Source organism: Cephus cinctus, unplaced genomic scaffold, assembly GCF_000341935.2.
Source record: "Cephus cinctus unplaced genomic scaffold, Ccin1 Ccin1_scaffold0857, whole genome shotgun sequence".
In the NCBI taxonomy this organism is placed as follows: domain Eukaryota; kingdom Metazoa; phylum Arthropoda; class Insecta; order Hymenoptera; family Cephidae; genus Cephus; species Cephus cinctus.
The window spans coordinates 912,690-940,637 of NW_014333443.1; the positions used below are offsets into that span (position 1 = coordinate 912,690).

The 27,948-nt window shown below is 35.0% G+C and overlaps 2 protein-coding genes and 1 long non-coding RNA gene across 7 annotated transcripts; 2 read left to right on the top strand and 1 right to left on the bottom strand.

Annotated features, from left to right (window-relative positions):
• The first annotated feature begins 579 nt into the window (after nt 1–579).
• On the top strand, nt 580–8,959 carry LOC107270949. Its single transcript, XR_001538473.2, has 2 exons — nt 580–972; nt 8,802–8,959. It is a non-coding gene; the product is annotated as an uncharacterized LOC107270949 (long non-coding RNA).
• LOC107270946 (CD109 antigen) lies at nt 993–14,871 on the bottom strand. Of its 3 annotated transcripts, none has more exons than XM_015746421.1 (28): nt 14,433–14,871; nt 11,577–11,656; nt 11,222–11,414; nt 10,907–11,131; nt 10,576–10,826; nt 10,332–10,490; nt 10,064–10,235; nt 9,780–9,971; nt 9,610–9,711; nt 9,411–9,544; nt 9,219–9,339; nt 9,003–9,146; nt 8,809–8,928; nt 8,677–8,731; nt 4,887–5,109; nt 4,405–4,522; nt 4,143–4,329; nt 3,907–4,067; nt 3,652–3,790; nt 3,441–3,559; nt 3,214–3,353; nt 2,911–3,130; nt 2,449–2,826; nt 2,233–2,385; nt 1,982–2,157; nt 1,734–1,905; nt 1,517–1,619; nt 993–1,441 (listed from the first exon to the last, which is right to left on the bottom strand). In XM_015746421.1, exons 2-28 carry the CDS (start codon nt 11,639–11,641, stop codon nt 1,245–1,247), a joined length of 4,419 nt encoding a protein of 1,472 aa, XP_015601907.1. In that variant the 5' UTR covers nt 11,642–11,656; nt 14,433–14,871; the 3' UTR covers nt 993–1,244. The 3 variants fall into 3 exon arrangements, with proteins under 3 accessions (XP_015601907.1, XP_015601909.1, XP_015601908.1); XM_015746423.1 differs by lacking the exon at nt 4,887–5,109 and adding an exon at nt 5,661–5,772; XM_015746422.1 differs by lacking the exon at nt 4,887–5,109 and adding an exon at nt 5,661–5,799.
• LOC107270948 (TATA box-binding protein-like protein 1) lies at nt 14,684–21,064 on the top strand. Of its 3 annotated transcripts, none has more exons than XM_015746425.2 (7): nt 14,684–14,807; nt 14,923–17,705; nt 18,625–18,672; nt 19,235–19,531; nt 19,618–19,868; nt 19,961–20,055; nt 20,145–21,064. In XM_015746425.2, exons 4-7 carry the CDS (start codon nt 19,247–19,249, stop codon nt 20,378–20,380), a joined length of 867 nt encoding a protein of 288 aa, XP_015601911.1. In that variant the 5' UTR covers nt 14,684–14,807; nt 14,923–17,705; nt 18,625–18,672; nt 19,235–19,246; the 3' UTR covers nt 20,381–21,064. The 3 variants fall into 3 exon arrangements, with proteins under 3 accessions (XP_015601911.1, XP_015601910.1, XP_015601913.1); XM_015746424.2 differs by lacking the exon at nt 14,684–14,807 and having other exon boundaries at nt 14,900–15,115; nt 15,219–17,705; XM_015746427.2 differs by lacking the exons at nt 14,684–14,807; nt 18,625–18,672 and having other exon boundaries at nt 15,000–17,705.
• Nucleotides 21,065–27,948: the final 6,884 nt, after the last annotated feature.

The following is a 27,948-nucleotide window of genomic DNA, read 5'->3' on the forward strand; positions in this document are numbered from 1 at the left end:
TATTATTTAATACCTAGTATACTATGTGCTATATTATAGCGAAGACATTATATGAAATTTTTAAAATACAATTAAAATGGTGGGCTAGTGCTGAATCATATAATAAGCAGATATGTAGTGACTTATGTACTTGGCATTATTAATATGATTTCAATATTTTTTGTGAGAGAAATGCACAGCACTCCTGTACTTGGCATAGTCTTTTTACACGTACTAGAACGACGCGATTGGAGGTCCGTTTGCGCTGTAGCGCTTTGAATAATTTAAATACTATTCAGCCGAATAGAAAAGCAGTAAAAAATGTCCCACAAAATTGCACTTATTGATGTTGGGTAAAAATATTTCAACAAGAGGCTTTTTCAACAGTTGTTGAGAAGTTCTATAGTTCCCGGGCTCGTTCTAAGGGTTGCTTTGGGAAACAGGGGTGAGTAGCGGAGAACCTCTACCCGCCAAGCTACGCGTCCGTGTTCCCGTTTAGCTCGGCTACGACGGGATTCGTATTGTCGACGGAGGCGTTGATCACAATGTCCTACTTCCGGACTCGCCGGTATGATTTAGCGCCACGATTTTGGTATCGCCGAAAATCGTAGCGTTGTGCATCTCCCTACTGATCTCTGCACACATGTACTATAGGGACGGGGTTACCCTTCCCTGGCACATCTCCTCATTGTTGGTGGCAGCCACAAGGAAAGGAAGGAAGGGTTACCCTTCCGCCTCATCCACTCAGCTTGCTCAGTGGGTTGGGCCCAAGTTGTGGTCGCGATATGGTGTCTTCGAACCTCACGACGGGGACCTTGAGCACTCTTAGGGTACGCTATGAGTCTTGCGTGCAGTCATTCTAATTAGGTGTTTATCTTTCAATGAGGTGTTTACAAGTACGGCATATTTGAGTACTTTCATATACTGGCACATCTCATTGGAGGAGGATGTCAAAAGTAAAAGAAGGTACTTTGTCACATAGGATGTAAGAGGGTGAGTGATAAATAATTGGGTAATGTAACAATAAAACAATTTATTAATTGATCTCATTTATAGAATATCGTATGTTTAAATAAAGACATGCTGACGTATTATTGAGACAGGAATCTTTTGCCTTATGCATTGTACAAAAGAAATTAAAACATTATCGTGTCTTGCATTGTCGTATAAATACAAACCACTTTGGTTATTCCTTAAGTCAGGCTATACATTTTTTATAGTACTCTGGTAGTCAAAATAGTCCTTTACAGGTAGATTATAAGTAATTACAAATAATAAATCTTAGTGCTAAGTACAGCTAATAACAATACAACAAAAGATAAACTGGATAGTTGATTTGCTGTTGATTCCATAGAATTCCTATTGCCTATCTGACTAACACAAACATTCCCACAATCCTCTCCTTCGCAGATGTCACAAAGTGTTGCAGCTTGTGGTTCATAGAATGCTCTTGCTCTCCGTGCTAATGGAAACATAGTTTATAATTAAACATGAAATTGTAGCCAAGAATGGAAAACTGTTCATTGGAAATACTTACAAGAATCATAGTAATCATAGATTGATACTGGTACTGGCTTTTGCTTAGCGACTTTGTGTGTTCTAAATGCAGATACTGTTGGGCAATATTCCTGTCTAATCATCTGTAATTATACCAATTTAATTAAAACTTTTATGATGAACGTACTGTCAATAATAGAATACTAGTTTTTTTATTTTGTTAATGATTCTTCATTTTTCATTATAAAATTATTTACCTTGTCAAAGTATAATACCACCATTGTATCTCCATTTTTGGTTTCTACACGTTTAACATTCTGTGATACTTGTAAGCTTGGAAGAGAATCCATATCCACAGTAAAACCTGAAGGTAGGCTTATTTCCATTACAGCCATATTACTCTCATTTGCTTCTTTAGTAGGTATAAATCTATTAGAAATATTCAAAAGCATATCAAATGATCCATACAAAAATATGTAAATTTAGAAAAATGTAAACTGCGTACCCTGAACAGATTGACAGTTGCAGATGATTTGCATTTGAGTTTTTGTCAACTTGTGGATCTAATGTGAATAGTGGCCATGCCCCAGTTACATTTAGATTATAACTGGAAGAAACCTGAACCAGAACAAATCCGGTTCCAGTAGCTGTTATATTAACAACTCTAGTTTTTCTTGGAAGCTAAAACAATCCCACAACATTTATACATAATTCACTTCATATAATACACGACAATATAATATCTAACAAGCTTACCACATGTTTTTGAAGAATCATGGTATTACCAGAATTAATATTCATTTGACTTTGACCTCCACCTTCGTACATAAATGTAACAGCAATGTTATTAGACTTTGTAGATAATTTTTCACCCAATTTCGCCAAGGCATAAATTCCAATTACAGTATCCTAAAAAAATATCATAATCATAATATCCAATGAAAAGCTGGAAAATTGTTTGTATTTACAAACCTGAGTGGATGCAAAACCACCTTCGCTATTTCTTTGTTTAGCCAGCCACTTCATGATTGGAATAGAGTCAGTAACCAGATTTCTTCTGAGATAAGTCAATAAATTGTATGACGACATTTCTACGTCAACTGATCTTGGCAAGGAATACCATGGATTTTTATCATCACTAGGAACAGGTTTACTCCACCACTTATCCTCATTCCCTGTTTTGGCTTTAGATTCTAATAAATTAAAAGCAACCTCCTCATATGGATGTCTTGCCAAGTTAAGAACATAAGTGCACAAACTTAATGCATAGACATCATCCAAATTATCCATGTTCTGCACAATATAATTGACACCCTTGTTAATAACATTTTTATACTCTTCATTAGAGCCCTGTAATATCAAATTCATCTTTAAATATTTGCAACTGCAACTGCGTATTTACACATTAATATTAACACCATGAAGTCTCCTCACTTTATTTTCCAAAAATGCAATAAGTGTAAATGCTGTAAGAGCAAGTCCTTTTGCAGCACCTCCTTGCATATCACGATGATTGACTCTTCCAACTTCAGGGAAACTTCCATTTACTGCTTGATTGCTGGCAAGCCATCTAAGAGCTTCATCAATTATTCTGTCCTCGATACTAACATATTCCGTTGCTTGTTTAAACGATTTTACCACAAAAGCAGTCAGCCTGAAGTTGTATATTATTGTTTAGAACCATAACAATTTCTGAGAGTGATAATTTACAAATTCATCTTTTCATTTGAAACATACCAAGTACTGCCACTGCCATCAGACATTCCAAAGGCGCTGAAGGATCCATCGTTATGCCTGTATGTCAATTCTCTTTGATAACCAATTTCTAAGTATCGCATGGCTTTACTCTGAACAGCTTGGGTCAATTGATTTGTATTCTGTAATTGGAGTATAATAATGTTAAACAATTGTCACAATAATCAATGAAATTCTTCAGGCGTATACTAATGTACAATTAGTATTACCTTGAGATAATCCAATATCACAATGTTTGGTACAAAATTCAGCATATTTTGTTCTCCACAGCCTGATGGCATTTTTATCAAATTTGCCAAGTTTGGAATGCTTGGTCCAAGAATGTCTCCTGCAATGCAAAGCATGTTATCGATGTAAATATCCACTCCAAAATTGGAACAACTGTTATTAGCTATATTTTCACACAATACAGATTCTTACCTACTGCTGAAATTTCAATGTGTTCAGAACCAGGAACAATATTTTTTGGTATATCCACTGCAATACTAGTCTGCATATTTCTTGTGGATCTCAGGTCAATGAATATAGCTTTATTTCTGTATTGTGTTTCTCCCTCTGACTGTAACATGTAATTTGTTATTAATGCAATTTCGTTTCAAAATTAACCGATTTAGCTCTAATGAATAAAGGAGTTGTCGCTCAGCTCCTACGGAATAGATAAAAGAATATAATTACTTTAACAAGCAATTTATGCTCTACACTATCACCAGCGAGTACACTACTTGCAGTTGCTTTGATAGTTATGTATCCCAAGTCTCTCGGTATAATCATAAATGATACACTGGCACCAGAATTGGCTTTAACTTCAACGACCTTCTTCCGATACAGTTCAAACTCTGTAAAAGAATCAATGGATGTCACGAATTAATATACGTGTATGAGAATATCAATTAATAACTAATTATACATACTCGGTGGCTCGTGAACTTCGTTTGAAATTTCAGCAAACTCAAACTGATTAGCATTTTCCAGTAAAACTTCAGCTGTCAAATCTTTGTCCAAATAATTGAACACTATTATTGGAATCGCTACGATTTCTCCTCTGATTACGGAATAGGGTAGATCCACCGACACAAAGAATGGTTTGAAGACCTTCAACTATTTCATTAATAGATTAATTGGTAATCGTTGCTTCATAATATTGGAATAACCTATTAATTAAAGGAAACAAACCTTTCGTGGTGCGTCCATTAAACCAAGACCATAAACAGAGTCCACAGAGAAACCAGTAAGAACCCATGAAGTTATAGTATCTGGTACTGTTCTTTTAATTACAGTAGTTCCTTCATACCTATAGCATTAAAAAAAGAGATGTTCATAAATAACAAATAAAAACAAAATAATTAAAAACTATTACATAATACAATGATGATGAAATATTACAATAGAACTATTTTTATTTTTAAAGATTCATATAATTTATTTCTATTTCAGTCCTATTTAAAAAAAAATATATGAATCTCCATTGTGATGCAATAGGTAAGATTACCTAAAACAAACTATTCTCCATGAATATAACTTGGAATAGATTAAGATTAATGATAAACTAAATAAACACTTAAACACTGTTTAATTATTTAAGTGTATCCCTTTAGAAATTACGTGTAAGCGTGCAAACAAATGAAAGTGTAGTAGATAGATACGAAGATAAATACCCTGAGGAGAGATTTGCGAAAAGCCAGGTGTTTGAGATGTCATGCATTAGGAAAATACGGGGCTTATTCCAGACAGGAGTTGGGATGCGTGAGAATGCATAAGGACCTGCCAGTGGAGGTCTTGTTACTACTCTGTATGTAACTGGTGGACCAAGGTCTGGTCGTAGTGTTGATGCTCCATGAGGTGCACCGTGTATTCTACCATCCAGGATTCCTGGTTGTCCTGTAATACAATTCTTGAGGATGTATTCAGGCTAGGAGAATTTTAAGGAACTTTGAAAAGCATAAGTAAACATTTTTTTGTTTGTCTTTCATATACGTGGATTCGACAAGCAATTCTTGTTTCCTGTTGAATTTAAACTGCATTTCTCCACTTACTTTTGTTTCATTAATCGACATTCCATTCTGAATTACTTTCCAAGTACACCTCGACATATGATGAAATGGATGTTAAAGAGGATTTCATGAAATGTTAATGAAATGGTAACCGACACCGTAAGCTTACTATATAATAGCCATCAATGTAGTTTCTGTTGCAGTAATCGAAGTCATGTGTAATATTTTCAATGAAAATATACTGGAGATATTGTATATATAGAAATAGCACAGTTTTAAAGTTTCCTATTACACCCTTTTTTAAATTTAGGGTTATTCTAGTTTAAAATCGGTTAAATGGATCGTGTTAATAATGTATAGATTGGAAATGGAAAGTGATTAACACATAGTACTAGACGATAAATGTGTAAATTCATTAAATCAATTAATTGGCATTACCCAGCGTCCAGCATTTGCCAAAGCCAGGTTTCGGTAAAATTCTTGCGTACTTTGATCTTCTCAGAGGGGAATGTGGTTGTACTTGAACTTGCGGCAGCGGATACCATCATCACTGCATCGAGATTAGATCTGTAGTATACTATGCATATACACAAGCCATGTTAGATTATTATAAAGTGTAAGGAATCTATTTGTACGAGCAAACTTTATTAATATATTTACTATAACACGGTACTTTGTGATTCGCGGAGTTATCATGCTGCCGTTGTATTATACATATGTATATATATGGGTCATTCCACGTCAGATGTAAAACCAAATATTTAATTTGTCTGAAAATTGTCTCCCTTGTTCTTGAGGGGGAAAAAAATGACACGTATTTTTTAATTTCAATATGATATGAAGAATTTTCGAAATATCGATTTTTTAATTAATTTATCGACTCCAATAAAACCGGTTCTTCTTTAAATGTATCGTGCATCGTCCACTTTTCGACTAAAAGCAAAGCACTGCAGGGCAAAACGTGTAATAGGGTTCACTTTAAAGTCCACGTTTTAATCGTCAAAAATTCGGTCGTTTAATAATTGTTATGCAACAATTTCTTAAACAATTTGTATTATTTCAAAAAGAGCGTCTTCAAATTGAATCATTTTTTCTGAAATTTGTTATTATAGTACAGAGAAGATTGTCTGAAAATTTGAAAGTGGACCGTTGAATATTTTTTGAAATAAAATTCATAATATGTGACCACGCTCACGATTCGCGCGAGGACGGCACTGGCGAAGCACGGATTCGAACGTGCTTCGACATTTTCGAGTTATCCCACTTTCCTTTAATGGGTTTTTCACCTAGTTCAGATGAATGATACTCAGTGAAATGTTAATAGGTTCCAGAGTAACACTGTCAAATCGAGAAATGGTCATTTACTGTAATTACAATACTGATTACATTTAATTACATATTGCAGAGCGATGAAAGTCTTGTTTATGGTAATATATTGCTGAAAAGTGCACACTTACAAAACATTAGTGACAATATCTGATTGTAAGAAACATGACTCGGTGGTTTTTTTTTTTAAGCATATAACGATTATCTCTCAAACTTTCATCCAATAACAAAGAATTGTATTTATTTTTCTGATGGAGCCCCTCAACAATTCCAAAAAATTCGAAACACTTTTCAACAATATATAGCCATAAACAAGACTTTGATCGCTCTGCAATATGGCATTTCCAAGTCACAGCTCACGGCAGGGGTCCTTGTGATGGGGCGGGTAGAGCTTTAAAAAGATAAGCAAGGAAAGCCAGTCTTCAAAGATCTTCGAATGACCAAATAACGACCCCATTGAAGTTCTATGAATGGGTCCACCTCGATTCTACGTTATCTAATATCTCTGTTGCCTACGAAACCGAGAAATTTTACGATGAAGCAGCTAATTTTGTTAAAAAATGTTTTGACGATTGTAAAACGATACCAGATACACAAAAAATACACTGTGTTAAACCAGTTGGGGATCGCGAATTGGAAATCAAAACTTATTCTCGTTGTTCCATTTTCACAACCGTTAGTTTCTGAGGTTCACACAAGAAAAAAAAAGCAGTTTCCGAGAAAAAGATTTAAAAAAGTCTAAAATAATTCAATAATATAATTTTCTGTATTATTGTATGTAAATCAGTATTGTAATTAAAGTAAATGACCATTTCTCGATTTGACAGTGTTACTCTGGAACCTATTAACATTTCACTGAGTATCATTCATCTGAACTAGGTGAAAAACCCACTAAAGGAAAGTGGGATAACTCAAAAATGTCGAAGCACGTTCAAATCCGTGCTTCGCCAGTGCCGTCCTCGCGCGAATCGTGAGCGCGGTTACATATTATGAATTTTATTTAAAAAAATATTCAACGGTCCACTTTCAAATTTTCAGACAATCTTCTCTGTACTATAATAACAAATTACAGAAACAATGATTCAATTTGAAGACCCTCTTTTTGAAATAATACAAATTGTTTAAGAAATTGTTGCATAACAATTATTAAACGACCGAATTTTTGACGATTAAAACGTGGACTTTAAAGTGAACCCTATTGCACGTTTTGCCCTGCAGTGCTTTACTTTTAGTCGAAAAGTGGACGATGCACGATACATTTAAAAAAGAACGGGTTTTATTGGAGTCGATAAATTAATTAAAAAATCGATATTTCGAAAATTCTTCATATCATATTGAAATAAAAAAATACGTGTCACTTTTTTTCCTCTCAAGAACAAGGGGAACAATTTTCATGAAAATTGAAAATTTGGTTTCAAATCTGACGTGGAATGACCCATATATTTTATCCCCTTGACGTTTCATGTCTCATTTTACATAGAAATGAACTTTCAAATTCCAGATTCTGATTCATTCACATTTATTTAGGAGAGTCAGTTCGAAAGTATCAAATCATTAGTGGTTACTTCAATCTTATTAATTGCAAGCATATGGAGATTGGATAGAACTAGAAACTTGAAAATCCGTTAATATGAAGACGACATGGAACGTTACAGGAGTATACATATAGAGTGCAGCATATTATTAGGTTAATGAAAATGTTTGTACAATAATCTTGAGGATTTGATGATATGCATAATTTTTTGGCAATATTAATTAATAACAATTGTTTTTGGGCATAAACTTTTGTAATTTGTCGAATCCGGTCGCGTTCTAAATAATTTTACACTCATACTTTTCTACTCTTGTAATGGATTTCGTTTAAATATTTTGACATTAAGCTGCACCCTATGTTCTTCAGAGAAGATAATGGTTTAATTATTTTACTACGACGTGTTTTCTATTAGAATTAAGGAGGAGCTCTGCAATACATTTGATTAACGCTAATTGCAAAATGTAGGCATGATGTTATTAGTCGTTAACTCCATCGAGTGCACCTCGAAAGTTTTTACTAAATACTGTTGAATTTAATTTTTCTTTTTTTTCTTTTTAATTTGCGTTTTGGTTGCTGTTTGTTTTTAATACTTACGTATGGGGAAGTTCTTGTGTACATAACCATTCGTAAATATTACTGCTCCAGTTTTCTGTAAATTAATTAATAATTTATTATTAAACTCCTTATATCATCTCTAATTTAACGTGAATGTGTTTCAGTGCTTACATCGAATACATCCTGAGCTGTTGCTGATCCAGGACGCCAAAATGATCTGTCAGAGAACACATCGTCGTATGGAGATTCGGAAACAGTATCGTAGGACTTAAGTTCTTTCTCTACTTGTTCCTGTAAATAAAAATTGTCAAGATTGCAAACATATTTTTTGTACGTGTATATCTCTAATTTTACGTCATACTCACATATGATATGTCATTGCCGGATTTTAATAAAATCGAACTTTGATCGACACCCAGTATACCAACGTATGAATTCTGTTTTGATGTAATGGTGAGATCAACATTTTCACCAGGTGCGGTTTGTTCCGAAGAGACTTTAATGTCAACCTAATTGACCCATAATTGTTAAGTAATCTTGTAAATTTTATTAATTAATATGTGTATTTTAATATTACTTACGAAATTTTGAAGAGTTCCTTCCAAATTAACATCCAATGCGTCGGCAACGACTTCTCCGTCGTCCTTTACGTAATAAACTAATACGTGCGCAGTGGGTGCCATTACGAACGTCGCAAGAAATCTAAGAAAGAATAATGAGTAAAATTTCGAAATACGACTATTGCAACGAAAAAAAAACCAAATAAGACTAACTTAAACGTCGCTGTATGCTTATCGGGTACTTGTATAGAAGCAGCATACAAAATATCACCACGTCCAAAAACCTCGTAACTCAAATATTTAAGAGGTGCTGTAGAATTAACAGCAATTTCCACATCATCATTTACCTAACAAAATAAATATAAATTACGAAAAAAAACAAAAAAACATTTGACATACGTGGCAAACTTACCATAGGTTTGTCTGTCTTCAGAGTAGCCTGAATATAAGTGTTACTGGGAGACATAGCTTGATTTGTCGCGGGGAACCATTCGTGAAGATTTAAATATTCCGCCTGTGAATAAATAACGTTAAAGAATTACGAATCTGTCTTACAATTGAAACACCATTAACTTCTCATACCTTAATATTGAGCGGAGCCGAATCACTTTCGTTATTCAACGGCGGATAAAAATCAAGTTGAATCATTCCATTGGAATCTAATTTACGTGTTATATTACTATAGGCAGATTGATTGTAAGTATATCCATATGAAATCTTCACTGGATTAGTAGGGTCTCTAACTGGCGATCCATCGTGATATGCTAATTGGATCTAAAAATAACAAGTATTAATTTAAATTCTGTACAACATTACAAAGAGTCCGGATTGCTGCGTTCGCTACATTATATTCCATCCATACGTACAAAAGCTGTATACTTTAAACCAGGCTTGTAATACTCAGATGTCTTGATGAGTTTCATTGTGTACTTGTGTTTATGCAAAGTCAGTTGCATTGATGTATTTTGTCTACGACCTGTCAGCGCTTCCTCCACAGCTACGTCCAATTGAACGGGCCTCTCGTACTCATCGGTCAATCTTTACAAAATGAAATTGCAGTCAAAGCCAAGCTCCACCAATTTCCATTATTAATAAATATTCTTTTTATCCATTGTGGATTTTCATAATACGCACCGTAACTCTGTGGCTATGTCAAAGTCTACCGTTACTTTCCCATCGATGGGAACAACTTTTCTTACTGGTGTTCGGAAAATTGGTTGGATGAGACCAGAGAATATATCTGGATAAGCGGTTATAGTAGCTTCACCTTTTACAGCCTTGCCATAAGTATATCTATGTAAGCGTAATAAATAATATGTAAAATACGTTATATCTCTGGATTGTATTCTTATGTGGATATTTTATAGAGTTTACTCACTTGGCATAAACTGTTGCCGTGACTTTGGAATCTTTGAATGTTCCGTGTTTAGGTGCTTCGATGGTTACTTCAAATTTAGGAAGAACGTATTCGGCCACCTGGAACTCCTTTTCGAAAGTTTGATCCACCACATTCGTGACGATTTTCCAGTTGCCCAGAACCGGCGATTCGGATAGTTCCAATTCGCCGGTAAAAACACCGCGACTTATAGATGGGCGTCTCCATTGTTTTATACGGTTACCATTTCCGTCCTGCATATAAATAGACACGTTAAAAATGTTGCAATAAATTGATACGAAATCTACTGAATATTTGAAAAGAGTCTACAAACCGTTATATGGATTTCCATATCTCTGGTAATGGCAGGTCTTAACCTGGAGTCCAGTATTATACAACGGAAAAGTACTTTGTTACCCGGTTTATAAATAGCACGATCGGTTTGAATAAAAACGGAGTAACTTTTGTGGATGTACTGCAGATCCGTAGAATTTACAAATTCTATACCAGTCACTCCTCGTGCCACGAGTTTATATTGACCAGGACTGGTATCACCGATCTGTTCGTAAATTACAATTATTTTATTAGCTCCATTACTGAAACGATGAAATTTATAATTAAATTTCATTTTTCAAACACTTTTCTTTACCTCGAGTTTTATAATGCTCGTAGAGTACGGCTCTACCGTAGCGGATTGATATACATTAAAGTGATCTCCATTATCCAAATTTCCATCAACTTCCACAGCAACTGTAATAGGACTTGGCGTTCCTGTATTGCTTATTGCCACGTGATACTGTGAATTCGGTCGTACGATTTCCGGAGCAATTACTGTGTAGTACCTTATAATAAAGAAACATGTATATTTTACTTTTAATATATCATGAATAAATATATGGATATATGAGTACACAACATGACCATAGTAGCATCGGTATATCGATTTAAGAATATGGATGAGTATATACTATATAGGTATATCGATAATAATTAATTTTACATACTGTGTTGACATTCCATGTGTTATTACACAGAATAACAGTAATATTGGGGGCCACAATGAATCCATTCTACGTCAAAAATCCTGCAATAAACAATACATTATTCATTTGCAAGTCATTAGACTGTCATGTGAAACAAATGCGTCACTCAAAACTCGGTAAATACCAAACAAGTCAAATGGTATCGACAGAATTTTTTCAGTGATAAATAAATCAAATCAATTTCCATTAACAAGAGTTTGTTCAGCTGGTTCACGATCCTTGATATTCGCAGATAAGAAAGTTTTTAATAAATCTACCGTTTTAACTTATTATTTCTACCAACTAGTTATCGCCAAATTTTGCGTTACTTTCAGTTCCGTTAAAAGGTCAAAACGTATACTAAATTTCGCATTATGCAACGGGTCGAGTGACGTGTGTCTAATGTAAATCTGTTATTAGATACATGATTCGCCTCGCATAGAAAATATTTACCCTGTGATCCACTCTTAAGTGGATCAACTTGCAACAATAGAAATCTCGGAGGACCGTTAAACTTTTTTCTCACTAGCTACTGTACTGTACTTCTGGACAATCGTGGCTTATACGTATGTAGTTTCTATATGTATATACATAGCTTCTTCACCTTTTCTTGTAGCGCTTGAATGCTCGTCATCATTTAATTACATATGTATAAGATAACTAGGTTCTTATATTATGAAAATAAAATTAAAAGGATCGATGCTAATATGAGATTCGAAAAATACTTTAGCCTTGTAAGTATTTCTGTTTCTGGTTTGTTAAATAAATTATTTTTTCATATGCATCATCGGTTCGTAGAATGACTGACTTTGGAGTATGTGTCATATGTTTGCAATGCCCGGGTATGGGATGTGAAAGCATCTGTATGTAGAGCTCTACCGGGATCCATTAATTTTTTTTAATTTTCGAAGTTTCTATTTAATGCCAATGGCGGCTTATTAGCTAAATTCAAATAAACTGTATACAGTAATGTGCAATTGAAGTTGAACACTTCAATTTTTTTGTATTTCTGCGAAATTATGACTGATTTCAAAAAACCAAAGACGTATTTTTTAGGAAATTTTCTTCCCGTTCGAATGGTAAAGGTTTTATCCCGATTGGATACAAAATGGCTGAACGGCAGGGGTTCGAGTTAAATAATGCATTTTGGGACTTTTTGAAAAGTGCGAGAACTTCAGTTCAGAAGTGGAAGGAAATTCATATTTCTAATTATGGCACGAGAAAAAGCATCCTTCGGCATTAAAAAAACACTCCCGTCGAACCCCTGTAGCATCACTCGAGGGGGAGCTACACCTTCTTCAAGTGAAACACTTAATTGACCATACTTCCGAATGCGGCGGTCAATCTGGTCCAGTTTCTGCGTGATATCATCTTTAATGATACTGCAGATTCTCACAAAATTATTGTTCTCGGAGATGATCCCATGACGGAGATCTCAAGATGTCGCAAGCGCACTCGAAGCTTCCCCGCCATTTTTCATTAGGAATGCGATGGAATAGAAGTTTCATATCTGTTCCACGTCGTAGCTGAGATTTCAACGATTAAAACGCGCTTTTAAACATTCAAAAATGAGTTCGCTAAGGGGTTAAATTTTTCATTTGAAAAAACACCTAAATTTTGCGAGTGTCGCTCGAGATACTCGGGTGACAATCGCTTGACGCGCGTAGTAGGGTAGTAGTATTAAAGATGATACCACGCAGAAACTGAACCAGATTGGCCGGTGCGTTCGGAAGTTATGGACAATTAAGTATTTTCACTTTAAGGGGGTGTAGCTTCCCCTAGAGTGATGCTACAGGGGTTCAATGGGGGTGTTTTTTGAATGTCGAAGGATGCTCTCTCTCGTGCCATAATTAGAAATATGAATTTCCTTCCACTTCTGAACTGAAGTTCTCGCACTTTTCAAAAAGTCCCAAAATGCATTATTTAACTCGAACCCCTGCCGTTCAGCCATTTTGTATCCAATCGGGATAAAACCTTTACCAAAAAAAGTCCCAAAATGCGTGTTTTTTGAATGTCGAAGGATGCTCTCTCTCGTGCCATAATTAGAAATATGAATTTCCTTCCGGAACTACTAGTTCTCGCACTTTTAAAAAAGTCCCAAAATGCACTATTTCACTCCAACCCCTGACGTTCAGCCATTTTGTATCCGATCGGGATAAAACCTTTACCATTCTGCTTCTGACTATTTTTAATTAATTTTAATAAATTTTTCTTAAGCAGGCTAGCTACTTCAAATATAAAAACATAAACAGTACAAAATATATAATGCGCAGTAATTAATAAAAAATTTAGTACAAAAGATCTAGTTCCAATAATAAAACTGATCTATGTTTATTTGTGGAAAAGTCCATGAACCTATGACGACAAACCGGAAAGAAAGTAACGAACTGCCATTATCTCAGTAGAGCACTGTAATTACGTATTGTAATGTATAAGAAACTAGTAATGGTTTAAAAAATTACATTTTCAAATATATTATAAGCATATATGAACCTAAAAAATTATAATTCTTTTCAAATTGTAATAACATTACATTACAGCAAAAGTGCTATAACAAACAGCATTATCATAAAACTTACGTAGTTAAGAAAAAAAAAAACCAGTAGGCAATACTTTATTTAAATTTTAACCAAATAAATTTTAGATCACTGATCAATCACTGATAACGCCAAAATGCAATATTAAAAGACACATAAAACACCCACATACAAGAACCATACCCGTGTACAACAAAGATTAATTCGATAGCCACAAAAGATCAGACATCGAAAAATAAAATCCAATTTTATAGAAATATTCAGATATTATTGAACATCATAAATCAAATAGTTGACTCACCTTCCCAAGTAACTGGTACACCACGATCCGTTATTTCCACCAAGTGGAAAGAAGAATGTCCTCTTAAAAACAAAGTCACGAAAACACGTACTTCCTGTTGTTCTCTGACCCGTCACGCTTTTCAGAGTGAATTTTCTTATGATCACTGTATTAATGTAGTAAATTATATTTTCTAGGCTAGTATACTGGTCCCACTCGATACTAGCAGGGAGTGGTAGTTGACACTAGAACCGTCGATTGAACACTACCAATCAAGGTAGTGCCGGAGGAGAAACGAGAAATCCGACCTCCAACGTAAGAATATATACGACTATAGAAGCGTACGAGTCTCTTTCTATACTCTGTTAACGTTACTCCTACCACTGAGAATCCACGGTACCTACATAACTATATACCGTTATGGAATTACTATAGCGAGTCACGCTCAGTGCAACTGCAGTATAGCATCTTCATTATACTATACTATATGCGTATGTCTGACAAACCACAGGTGGTGAAGCTTTACGTGTTGCAAGTACTGTGAGATTTTGATGGGGGGCTTCAAAATGTCCTTGGGATGATGATGACGATGGCGATGATGAGTTTGGATGCGTGGGCCTAGTTATGGAATGTTACATTGTACTTATACGTATGTACACTATACCATTTTGTTCGTGCACGACACAGGTGACGCACAGCTGTTGGTAATATAATGGATTATTTTTAGCTTATATTGCTCATTTTTCTATTATACGTAGTTGAGAGAATTGGGTTGTATTTATATAATATACAAAAATTATTTTTCAGATTTTACATGAGATCAATGCAGGTTTTGAGGTTACCTGGTGATTTCAATGCCTGATCGGTTGTCATACATATTTGTTTCTATACCTGTTCGCAAGTTCCTTCGTATATGCACACTTTACTGTGCTCCCTCTCTAAGATTCACCTCTGTAGTATTCAACTTCTCCTCAATTTGAGGGGAATGTAGTTCCCTTCTCTTGCCAACAGGCGCTAATGCAAGTGTGGGGAAACACGCGGTCGTGTGCGCATATGCGCATGCGTTTCTATACTCTCGCGAAAAAATGGGGTCCTATCTTAGTCGGCAGTTCTCGGAACTTCGAGTATCGAGTCGGGAATCTCTGGAAGGAAGGAACTATACTAGTCCATTGAGTTACATCATAGTTAAAAATATTCATAAGTACTTCTGATGTAAATCCAACTTTGTAAAAAGTGCATGAGTCACATATTACAGATGGGTATAATTTCTAAAAGAATATAAATATACATATATATATATATATATATGTTGGTAGGTATAGTATCTATATTATTACGATTCTTAGAGTCTTCTCCATAATTTCGAAAATACGAACCATTAAACAAATACAAATACAAAAATGCATCTAGGTGCCATAGATTCATATGACTTGAAAAGCAAATATTATCGTCGAGAAGTTTCTATAGCTGAGATCATCCACATGCTTACTTTGTGGCGAGAATCCCCTGCAAGATCGGCAGAGTTTTTATAGGCAAAAAATGGATCCTAATGATAACAGAAAACGCTAGTTCAAAGATTATATCAGGATCGTAATGTCAGATTGTTCGTCCATAAACGAAATCGTATATCCGAAGGACGTTGGTATTAAAAATAGGAGATTTTCTAGCCTGAGAATTCTTTGGTCGTATTGCAGTACATATACAGTTAAGTATATCTATATTTATATTAAATATACGCTACAGTGCAAAAACAGGTTTTGCGTAAAGCCGGGCTGCCGACACGTTGATGCCTATAATAGAAATATTCGCCGAAGTCGAAACAAAAGGGCAAATGGAACGTAGAATCTGTACATGGATTAAAGAGAGAGAAGAAGAGAATGAAAGGAAGAAGGAAAAAAAGAATTTGTCCCAGAGCCATCCTGTTTATGATTACGTAAACGTATTGGACACCTCCGCTCTTTCCGGTCAATCCATAATAATAAAACTTTCGTGACTCTTTTTACGTAACGATATGTGTGCTATGCCGTTGGTGACAGCCTCTAACCATTTTTGAAGTTTCTTTTTAGTGGACGAAAACTCTATTCTAGGATATCAAGTAGTCGTAATTCCGGTCTTATCGTGTTGCGTGACCTTTTTGCTATGCTCATGATTACATATCTTTTCTCACTCCGTTTTATCTCGTACTTGCATTTTAATTAATTTTCGCTGCTCGTAATTATTATGTTGTATTTCTTAAATTTCCATTATATTTTTCTGCCAATCGGACAATGTGGCTCGAGCACTTTGCAAAATGATGTTTTAATCCTGCAGCATTAATTACATTACAAAACGGGTTTATCCCTCAACTATATTTTCCTTATATTCTAAGAACATTAGCTTTACTGGGAATTTACCGATTGCGTAAACAAGTCCAACACCAACAGTAAAAACAATGTTGAATTATTATTTAACGAGATACAACTATAGTTGTACAATTATTTTATTGCAAAGATTAAAGTGGATGAATACAAGTACATATATTATACTTTAGCAGTCCACATACGTCATATGAATTCATATTTTTATAATACAACATTTAATTATTATAACATCTCCTATACAGTACGAAACAATCAGATACGTTGTAAAAATATAGGAGAAACGTAAAAGTAGATTGATATGTTCCTAGGAAATGTATGAATGTTTTGTGCTGTATGGGTCCGCCATCTGCGTCATAATTGCGTGACGGTTATATGGAAATAATGATTGATTGAAGTTTATAATACCATCCACAAAAATATACCCTGTATAACTATAGCAGATTATTAACTGTCAGTGTCATCATGTATGTACAACTACGTTTACACGGCGGCGTTATTCCGGTTTATTTAGTACTAATCTAAAGGAATTGATCAATCCCAAATATTCCTTAAAAGTAGCAATGTCTGTGATTTGTCATTTTCGTTAGATCAGTACTGACTAAATCGGAATACAGTGCCGTGCAAACGTAGTCTATCACCTCAGATGAAATGGATGCTTTACAATGAACTGCTGCTTTCTGGAAAATCGAGCGTTTGTGCTCGATATCATCGTTTCGGCTAAGAATTCCGTCAGATGGCAGGGGAATCGTCATTCCCGCTAAACCATAAACTATGTATTCACAATCCACGCCGTTGGCGATCGGTCGTCAGTCTAGTGAACATGGCCGAAAACAATGGCAATAGTTTTTGAGCCAACTTTATATTCCCCTAGTACTTGTCAACAAAGAGATTACTTTTGATCAAAAACTAACCAAAACATACAATTAATTCATACGTAAGTAATGCTAATTACCATTAATCGACGTCTTATATGGATTCCTGTAGTTTACATTGCCGGGACTATCCAATACTTTCTTGACTATTAGGCAGGACAGCGGCGATTCTCAAGTCCCTTAAATTTGTCATTCTTGGTCTTGGAATTGCTTAGAGATTAATGAAATTGTTAATATCTCAACGAATATATTCGCTATTGTGTTATTCATTATTATGGGGCTTTTTCTGCAAGTGTGAGACAGGCTTCTATACTTCAGTTTCATTGTACAATGACTTCTCTAATGATGCCTTACTTGTATACTACATAATATTATATTATCGGTGGTTTTTTGACGGAAAAAAATAACAATGAGGATCTTGACATTTCTGTTTACCTAACATTATTATGAATTTTATATCCATTGCGTGGAATAGTCTAAGACATGTTATTGCTATGGAATGTACAATTCTCTATCGATTCTGTTTGATTGTCAGTTAAACTTTTCTTGGTTCTAGTTAAGATTGTTTAGCTTTTTTATGATTAATAAATATTTTAGGCAGTATTAAATTGCTAAATATATTAGTTTGAACCAAGTGCTTATATTAAACATATCATTTTTAAAATTATGTGACGTTCAATCTAGGAAAAAATTTGTATTCATATAATTTAAATATCCCATTTTTGTATGTATTAGGAATATTTTTGTAATAATATGATTTTATTTATTGTTTATTGCATTATCGTTCTTTTTGGTTAATATTAAGATTCTGTTTAAGTAAATCAGTTTGCTTGAACAGTATTAAAGTTTACATGGATCATTTTATTCATGTTGTATGAATGACTGTGTTTCTAATTTAATAGAATTTACTTAATACTTAGTAGCTTTAAAACTTTCAGTGAATTTCTATCTTAATCAACAAATATGTTTCACAATCTCAAGGTCATCTTATAAGACTACTATATGCCTTCATAAGGATTCCAGATCAATGTAAGTTTTACTAGAGTAATGGATCATTAACGAATCAATAATATTCAATACGCTATCCATAATATTATTGAACATTTGTCATTGATTTATACACCTTATAAGATAATTAGTTACTTCATGATCTAAATACATTCATTTTCACTCTTGTCGAAACTTATTACTCATTAAAGATACACAGTCACAACACCTTCATCAAAGTTGTAATGAACAATACCATAATACTATAACCACAGACAAACAAACAAAAATGTTTGTGAGCTCAATTGATTATACATGGCTGTACGGATAATATAATTATTACCATGTAAAAATGGTGACGCGTTTACACAGCAATTGCTTAAAAACATTTGCTAATTGTATGAAATGATCCAATATTTAAAATTGTAAAATAAGAATTGAATTTCATTTTGGAATGACAAGCTAAGTACTATTCAAGAATGTAATGATTATAGCAATTGACTTGTGCCGGCACACCTTGCCGTACGGCTATGTACGATCAGTCATTGTAATCTAGATTTTATGTGCAAATAATATTAACAAAACTGCCTGCCTTGTGTTTTAGGTGCATAGTATTATGGCAACTGCTATTCAGAAGAATGGCATGAAACCTTTAACGAACGGATCCCTCAATCACGTAGAGAATGTTACCAACCTCGATGGGGCCGACATATGCTCCGATACGAAGGATGTCCTCTTCGAGGAGCAGTCACAGCCACAAGTCGACGCCCCGGATATGGAGCCACCGGAAGTTGATATCATGATCAACAATGTTGTATGCAGCTTCAGCGTAAGATGCCACTTGAATTTGAGAGAAATTGCTCTCAATGGATCGAACGTGGAATACAGAAGAGAAAATGGGGTGTGTTAAAATCTATTATAGAATTTTGATAAATTTACAAAACATACAACAGCAAACTAATATCATTTTAAATGAAACGATTGCAGATGATCACTATGAAGTTAAGAAGACCGTATACGACGGCTTCTATATGGTCATCGGGTAAGATAACGTGTACCGGTGCCACCAGTGAAGATCAGGCGAAAATAGCTGCACGTCGCTTCGCCCGTTCACTTCAAAAGCTGGGGTTCAAGGTGCGATTCAATAATTTCCGAGTGGTAAATGTTCTTGGAACCTGCACGTTGCCATTCGGCATTAAGATCACATCGTTTTCGGTGCGCTACAAGGAAAATGCAGAGTATGTAATTTCTATCCAGACAAACAAAATTCTACCAAATAAAATAGGACGTATTCATTGAACTTCTTAAAAAATAAAATCTATATTTCCAGTTATGAACCGGAACTTCATCCCGGCGTTACGTATAGGCTAAAGGACCCAAAAGCGACGCTCAAAATATTCTCAACAGGAAGTGTAACAGTAACAGGTTTGTATGCTATCTCTAATTTGAGTTTGAACGGAATACATCAAGTTTTGTTGAGTTTGACACATTATTTATTCGGTTTCTTATTCCAGCTCCAAATGTAGCTGCAGTGCAGGCGGCGATTGAGCACATATTCCCACTAGTCTACGAATTCCGCAAGGAACGGTCGGCGGAGGACGCTATGTTGTTGCAGTCGAAGAAAAGAAATTCAGGAACGGGTAAGCGAAATCGGGAAGAGTTCCTACGTGATCCGGTTGCTTTGATAGACGAGGAAGGTGGCTTACCGTCGGAGGACGACGATGTCGGGAGTGACGCCAGCTGGGACTGATTTGTTTTTTCCTTTATTTTCTCATTACTCTATCCATCCTTTCCTGAGATTCTAATTTTGCTTTCCTATTCCACTTTTCCTTATTTTCTTTTTCACTCTCTATCTTGGTCCTGGTCTCAGTCTCAGTCTCGTTGTCTATCTGTCTGATATCGACCCTTGAATCTCCGGTTGATCGTGAAAGAAGTAATGAAGGAATCGAAAATAGAGACAAGTGTGTTCTTTTCGTATGCTTCTCAGTGATGGAAGAACTCATCTGACTGCTGCTGTGTGTAAACGACAAAAGCGAAAAAAGACGATATCTATGAGGAAAAACGAAAAACAGGAACACAGTGTTTCGCGATCAGAGTGACAAGTGTTAACGCGCAATTAATATTTTTTGGCAAAAAAATATATACAGAAATATAATATGAATTCTCAAGACACTAATCACATACGCGACGCGTAAATCTGTGAGAAAGGAAAAAAAGTAAGAATCGCGAGTGCTGCTGTGGAGATTTATTAAACGGCAAGAAACGAACGGAACATAATTGTTAATCGATTAAAAAATTCGAAAAGGACTCATATCGATATCGATCGAAACTGTTTCGTATCATCGACGAATTATTGTCTTCATAATAACTTCATTTTAGCAATCTCTCTCTCTCTCTCTCTCTCCCTCTCTCTCTCTCTCTCTCTCTCTCTCTCTCTCTGAAACAATAACGATCCTCAAATCTCTTGAAAATCATCCTTTTGTCCTATTCTCCCTATCACACAGTGGAGATATGCACGTCACACATTATACATATATAAATACACACTTAGACGTAACATTCATGTAGGTGTACAATTTTCATTAGTTAAAGACACCACGATGTTATCTAAAGTGAGTTATTATTAACTGTATGTTCCCTGACAAGGCTTAGTTTATTAGTTAAGTGAATGATTATTAGCAAGTTCTCGTTTTGATTAGCAAACTCTGACAAATCGAAAAAGGAGAGACGAAAAAAAGAAATGGAAACGCATTTTCGGCCTATACACCCACATGAGAATCGTCGATAAAATATCGATGACCATGCTTTCATTTTAACGCAGCATTGCAAATTTTCCTCTGTAGGATAAAATCCCCAGATCAACTCTCTAGCTTTTATCATAGTAATTAGTAAAAATCACAGTTGACACAATAGACATCTCTCTGCCATGTTTGTCCACGCTCAAGGCTACCACAACAACTACCAACTCTGAAAGATGCATGTTCCACTTTGTTTTTTTCGTGCTAATATTTTCGTGTTCTTTCGCCTGAATCCTTATCCCCCACACGATACCCAGTCCCTATCCTACTTGCCCCTTTTTTCTTCATTATTTTTTTTTTTAATGATATACTGTGCCAAAGATGGATGTTCAAAATTTGAAGCGAAGTGATTGTAGCGAACTGTGTAAAGCTAAAAATTTTGTTCATTGTAAGAATAAGTTTTACGTTCCTCTTCTAAGTCCACGCAAACTTTCATGAACTTTGAGTATCCTTTTCTCTTTCTCATCTCGTATGTATCATATCCCCTCTTTTTTATTTTCATGTTCATCTATTCAATTTCAAAATACTCTTATCTCTTCGTCTGTCCTACTGTACTTTTATTCTGTCCCATACCCTGTCCCCGCCCCCACCACTTAAATAGATACAAAAAGTATTTTATTTTAATATTTATGTTAACGAAGCTCAACGGCTGGGCTTTTTCTTCGTAAAGCTCGACGTAAATATATCAGAAATACCGAGTATAGAAGTTTATAGAGGAAACGAATAAAGGAAAGCACGAATGAGAGACAGATACGAATTCGAGAAGCATCTCCATTAGTCGCGTTTAAAGTAAAAATAAAAAAAATTATAACGTTATTGTTGATATTAAGCAATCGTGCGCGCCCGACAGAATATCTGTGCGCATCGGTTTGCATATATAAGATCTCGCATGATAATACACAGAGACTTTCATATCATCTCGTCACGCATATTTAATGTCACTTATACATTACCCTATATATTTTTTTTACGGCATTAATCCTAACTAAACGAGGTGTTCGTCCCTTAAGCCTAATTCACCTTCTCTCCAACGCACCCGTTCTTACGTCATTACGGTTTCCTTTTCATCCTAGTTCATAAAACCGTCGTTGGCTTCATCCCAATTATCAAATACAATCATTTAAAACTCCTATTTATTGTAATCATGTTAATCGTAGTAAGAGCGACAGGCCCTAAAAGTGCATGTCAATTTGAATGACATGTACAAGCGAAGGGGTCTTAATAATAATAATAATAATAATAATAATAATAATAATAATAATATAAATACTATTAATAATAATAACAACAACAACAACAAAAACCATGATAACTACCACAACAATAATAATCGTTTGAATCGCTAACAGTTGTGTCAAATGAAAACTCACGTGAATCACAGAACAATAGCGCTTATCTTTACCTTAGTAAAACTTTGTAACATAAATCCGGTCTTTCGACGAAGGATCGAGAAATCTGTTTGAACATCGAGTATTGCGCGCAGATTCGAACGATTATTCAACCGAGTCTTGATAAGGAACTCTTAATTTACGTAACGAACGTCTAAGATGTTCATCATGATTGTATTTGAAATTTTTGTAATAGCGAAGTAAACGACGAGCCACGTATATTCTTATTATCAAAATTTGTAGTACTACGTGGCCAATGTATATTTGGGCTATGGCGATTTCATTGACACGTGCAAACAAAGAAATATACTAACAAGGAAACCCCCCCAACCCGACCCCACCGATTTTAATAATTTTTTGATATGTTGTAGTACTCGACGAAATAAGAGACACGTATTTTTTTTTGTGCTGACATCCACTTTAAAGGGGTGAAAACGACCCCTGAAATTCACCCCCGAAAATCGTTTTTTTATCATATCTCGACTTCTAATTAATATTTTTTAATAAAACCAAGTGAAAATATTTGTCATAAGAAGTCGAAGATATGAGGTGTGTTTATGAGCCAAGGGGTTGCAACCCTTATTTTATATTTTGAAACAACTATATTTTTTATGCTTTTTTTCTGCATAAAAACCGGGGTATGGGCTCAAAAAAATAAAGAAAAGCGTTTCCGTTAACTCCATCAAATATTTCAGTTGGGGTGTTTCAGGATTTTTCAAAGGGATAAAAACCACCCCTAAATTTTACCCCCGAAAATTGTTTTTTATCATATGTCAGATTCTAATTGATATTTTTTAATAAAACCAAGTGGAAAATATTTGTCATAAGAAGTTGAAGATATGAGGTGTGTTTATGACCCAAGGGGTTGCAACCCTTATTTTATATTTTGAAACAACTATATTTTTTATGCTTTTTTTCTGCATAAAAACCGGGGTATGGGCTCAAAAAAATAAAGAAAAGCGTTTCCGTTAACTCCATCAAATATTTCAGTTGGGGTGTTTCAGGATTTTTCAAAGGGATAAAAACCACCCCTAAATTTTACCCCCGAAAATTGTTTTTTATCATATGTCAGATTCTAATTGATATTTTTTAATAAAACCAAGTGGAAAATATTTTTCATAAGAAGTCGAAGATATGAGGTGTGTTTATGACCCAAGGGGTTGCAACCCTTATTTTATATTTTGAAAAAATTATATTTTTTATGCTTTTTTCTGCATAAAAACCGGGGTATGGGCTCAAAAAAATAAAGAATTGGGTCATAAACACACCTCATATCTTCGACTTCTTATGAAAAATATTTTCCACTTGGTTTTATTAAAAAATATTAATTAGAAGTCGAGATATGATAAAAAAACGATTTTCGGGGGTGAATTTCAGGGGTCGTTTTCACCCCTTTAAAGTGGATGTCAGCACAAAAAAAAAGATACGTGTCGCTTATTTTGTCGAGTACTACAACATATCAAAAAATTATTGAAATCGGTGGGGTCGGGTTGGGGGTGTTTCCTTGTAAGTATAAGTATCGGCGATTGCTTATCGGGTGTCAATGAAATTGCGAGATATCGTTACGTTAATTGTGAAACGGCCTTTAATGCGTTCATCTAGCGACGACTGTTTCAGTCGGGTATGTGACAATTGTTTTTCGCGCCGAAAACCCGAGAGACCGTTATAATAACGGCGGACAATCTTATGCGGTACTAAGGACACGATCTGCGAACAAACGTATCCCCGAGCGTGCGCGTAAGCGAAAATAATTACAAAGATAAAGACGTCTCTTATTAAGCAATAGCGTCTATAATCTGGTACTCGTTGCAATTTTCGTAATAGGAAATAACGAAGAAAAGAAAAGATTTATCGTACGTCGCTCGTCTAGAATGCAGACAAAGAAAAGGTGGTCGCTCCATTGCGTCTCGTTTTCTGTCTTTAAAAAAATTGCACACGTACATACGTACGTATGATACGTGTGAAGATGCATATACGCATGTTTAAAAGTGCATGACTGATCACGAGGGCATTCTCTCCAAGAGGATGGATACCAAATACAATGCGAAATGATTTTTGATTTTTGTCATTTTTTTTTTTATTCTTTGCGTACACGCCATCGTCGGTCCAAGACTCCTCTCGTTGTCTCTTGTGCCATTGAAAGCTGTATTCTTTCAATTTTTAATATTGTTATTGTTGTTATTATCATAGTCATTATTATTATTATTATTATTTGTACTCCCGCAAGTTCCAGGGGGTCTTCGTTTCTTTTTTTTTTCCTTTTTCCAACGTTTTCCGCGTTTTCTCTTTTGATTTACTTTTGCTCTACGCCTTCCGAGAAACCATCTTTGCGTTTTATTATTACGTCGACGAACTGTTCTTACGATTATGCTAAACTCACTGCCCCTGTTGTGTCCGATCCGAAAGAAAAAGTGAACTTATATTACAATTACGTTACGACACGAGAGTACGACGGCTCGTGGACGCTTCTATTCGTACAAGTATTACATATTCATTGTCACTGCATTGCTATTAATTAAATAATGAGAATCATTTACACGAGAGATTTACAAAAATTTCATGGTCACGTAGCGAGACACGTGACGACGTCCGAAGGAAATTTTATTGAATTAATTAAATATCTAGTAGCATCGAAAGAGTGATCGTGTAAGATTGCTGTTTAATCTTTTTTTTTTTTTTTTCTTCGTTTTTGTTTAATACGAGTTTAGGGAATTTACGTAAGAATGAGAAAATGTATTTCGTTGCTCCAGCGAAGAAGCCACATTGATATGATGCTTATTATGTAACATAAATTATTGCTCACGGGGCACGTTTATTATACATTACCGAGACAACCTTACGCATGTTCCGATATGTAATTTCCTTTTAAGATCATACAGAGCGCATTGTACATAGATTATAATATTAAAGAATGCGAGCCATGGCCGAAAATCTAAGCGAACAATATTTACTGTTATGTGTAGGTAAAATGCGTACGACTTTACGATTCTGTTTCGTAAATTTAAGGGCCGCGTTTTATAATCGGTTACCGCGCTCCGGGGCGGGTAAAAGTATCGTCCAAATAGGTTGAAAATAAAAGACGGCGAGAGGTCCGAACCCGCCTCGCGCGCAGCGATCGCCAAGTTGGCGTCGCGCGTCAATGCCGACTTTTGTTAAACTCTCGACAACTTCAATAATTTTCAATTATTCGCGATCAAACTTTTCTAAAAACTTGCCCAAACGTCAAGGACCCGTATTTTTAGGATGATATTGATGAGACTTATAATGAAAAACTTCCTCGCTTGAAATGTAGAAAACACGTTTTTTTTGTCTATTTCAATATTTAACAACAATTTTGCGCTGCAACAATCTGATCATAATCATAGGCTCCGCCAATGAGTCATGAACATGTGGTTTAAATTTGCAGCGATTCGGTCTAGTACTTCTCGAGAAAACGCAGTTTCAGTTTTGAGAAACATTGATTTTTGCGTGTCATTTTAGGTGAAAAGTACGTATTTATTTTTTATCTGGAAAAGTTGTTCTGGTACAAAAAAATGGTTTCGACATAAAAGATGCGTCTGAACGAGCCTCATTCAGACATATTTTTCGTTTATCACATTTCGCACTTTTATTTTTCAACCTATTTGGACAATACTTTTACCCGCCTCCAAGCGCGGTAATCGATTATAGAACGCGGCCCTTCAATTGACGTTTTTTTTTACTCGATAAAAACTCTTTCTCTCTCTATCTCTATATTATGTCTGTCTAGCCCTTTCTCTTTTACTCCTGTGTATAATTGCATTAGGGTTACGTGCGGCGCGTACGTATATTATATTAGACGACGCGCAACACGAGACGGACAGTGTCTCGAGAAAATAAAACTGAAGTTTTTAATAGTTTTTCTTTACACGCTCGCCTTTCATTTATAATTATTTGAGGTATCGATTATACATCACTTCTGTAACATATGTAGGCTCCGTTGTCGAATCACACGATAATAGATGGAGTATATTATCGTATGACGGACTATCGTCAGGCAGTATTAATGTGAAATTCTTATTGTGTTAGGCATTAGAGATGACATTATTACCGAACGTACCATTAGGAATCTATCGGACTAAAATAGAGATCAAAAGAGAGAGGGGGTACGTACTGCGAAGACACGCGATAAATTATGATAAATAAATAAAATATGTATGTATAGTATACATATATGTATTAAAGCGTGTCCTATGTTTATGCAATAAAAAATTTTAAGGATTTTCCCCACGTGCGAACGAAACGTACGGGGAAACCATAAATCATGGATATAATACGTGAGTAAAAACTGTGTAAAGCAAATCTGTTGATCGTTTAGAGACAGAGAAAAAGAAATAATGGACGTTACTTAATAACACTCTCTGTGCCATGTGTAACATCCTTTGTTCAAACAGACTACTGCTACTACTATTACTACTATCTACTATCACTACCATTGTAACTATTATTGTTATTATTATTATTATCATCACTAAAAACAATTACTACTACATCTATTGCTACTAACTATATTGTCGCCGTTGTTGCGAGGGGATGCAGTTACGGTGTTAAGTTAAATTATATATTTCGTTACCTATCAATATTTCACGTATACGCCTGTGACTCCAATCAGGCAAACGTCACTAAACGTTAATCAAAGATCATTCTTAAGTAATTAACGAACAGTCGCGCGCGTTACAATGCTTCGAAACTAGTATTGTGTAAAAAAACAAGCCACTGATATAGGACAGTTAATGTTTAATCCGTATTACAGATTTCTTTCCTCTCTCTTTCTCTCTCTCTCTCTCTCTCTCTCTCTCTCTCTCTCCTCCCGTCATTATGTACAAATATTTTTCTTCGCGATGACAAATAATTATGAACCTCCAAGTTTATCAGCTCGTGAACTGACGCACGTGTAGAATACATTTATTTTATTTTGTTTACGCAAAATATGAATCGTGCATATGAGATCAGTTGAACGTTGCTATTATGCATCGTACGTTGTACTCTGACTTATGATTATTTATTTTAACCGTGAAAAAAAAAAGAACGATGGATCCATCTCTTTGAATCTTGGCTCGTTTCCCTTTTATGCTTTAAGTTCTAATAACAGACAGTTTTAATAATTGGTTTTA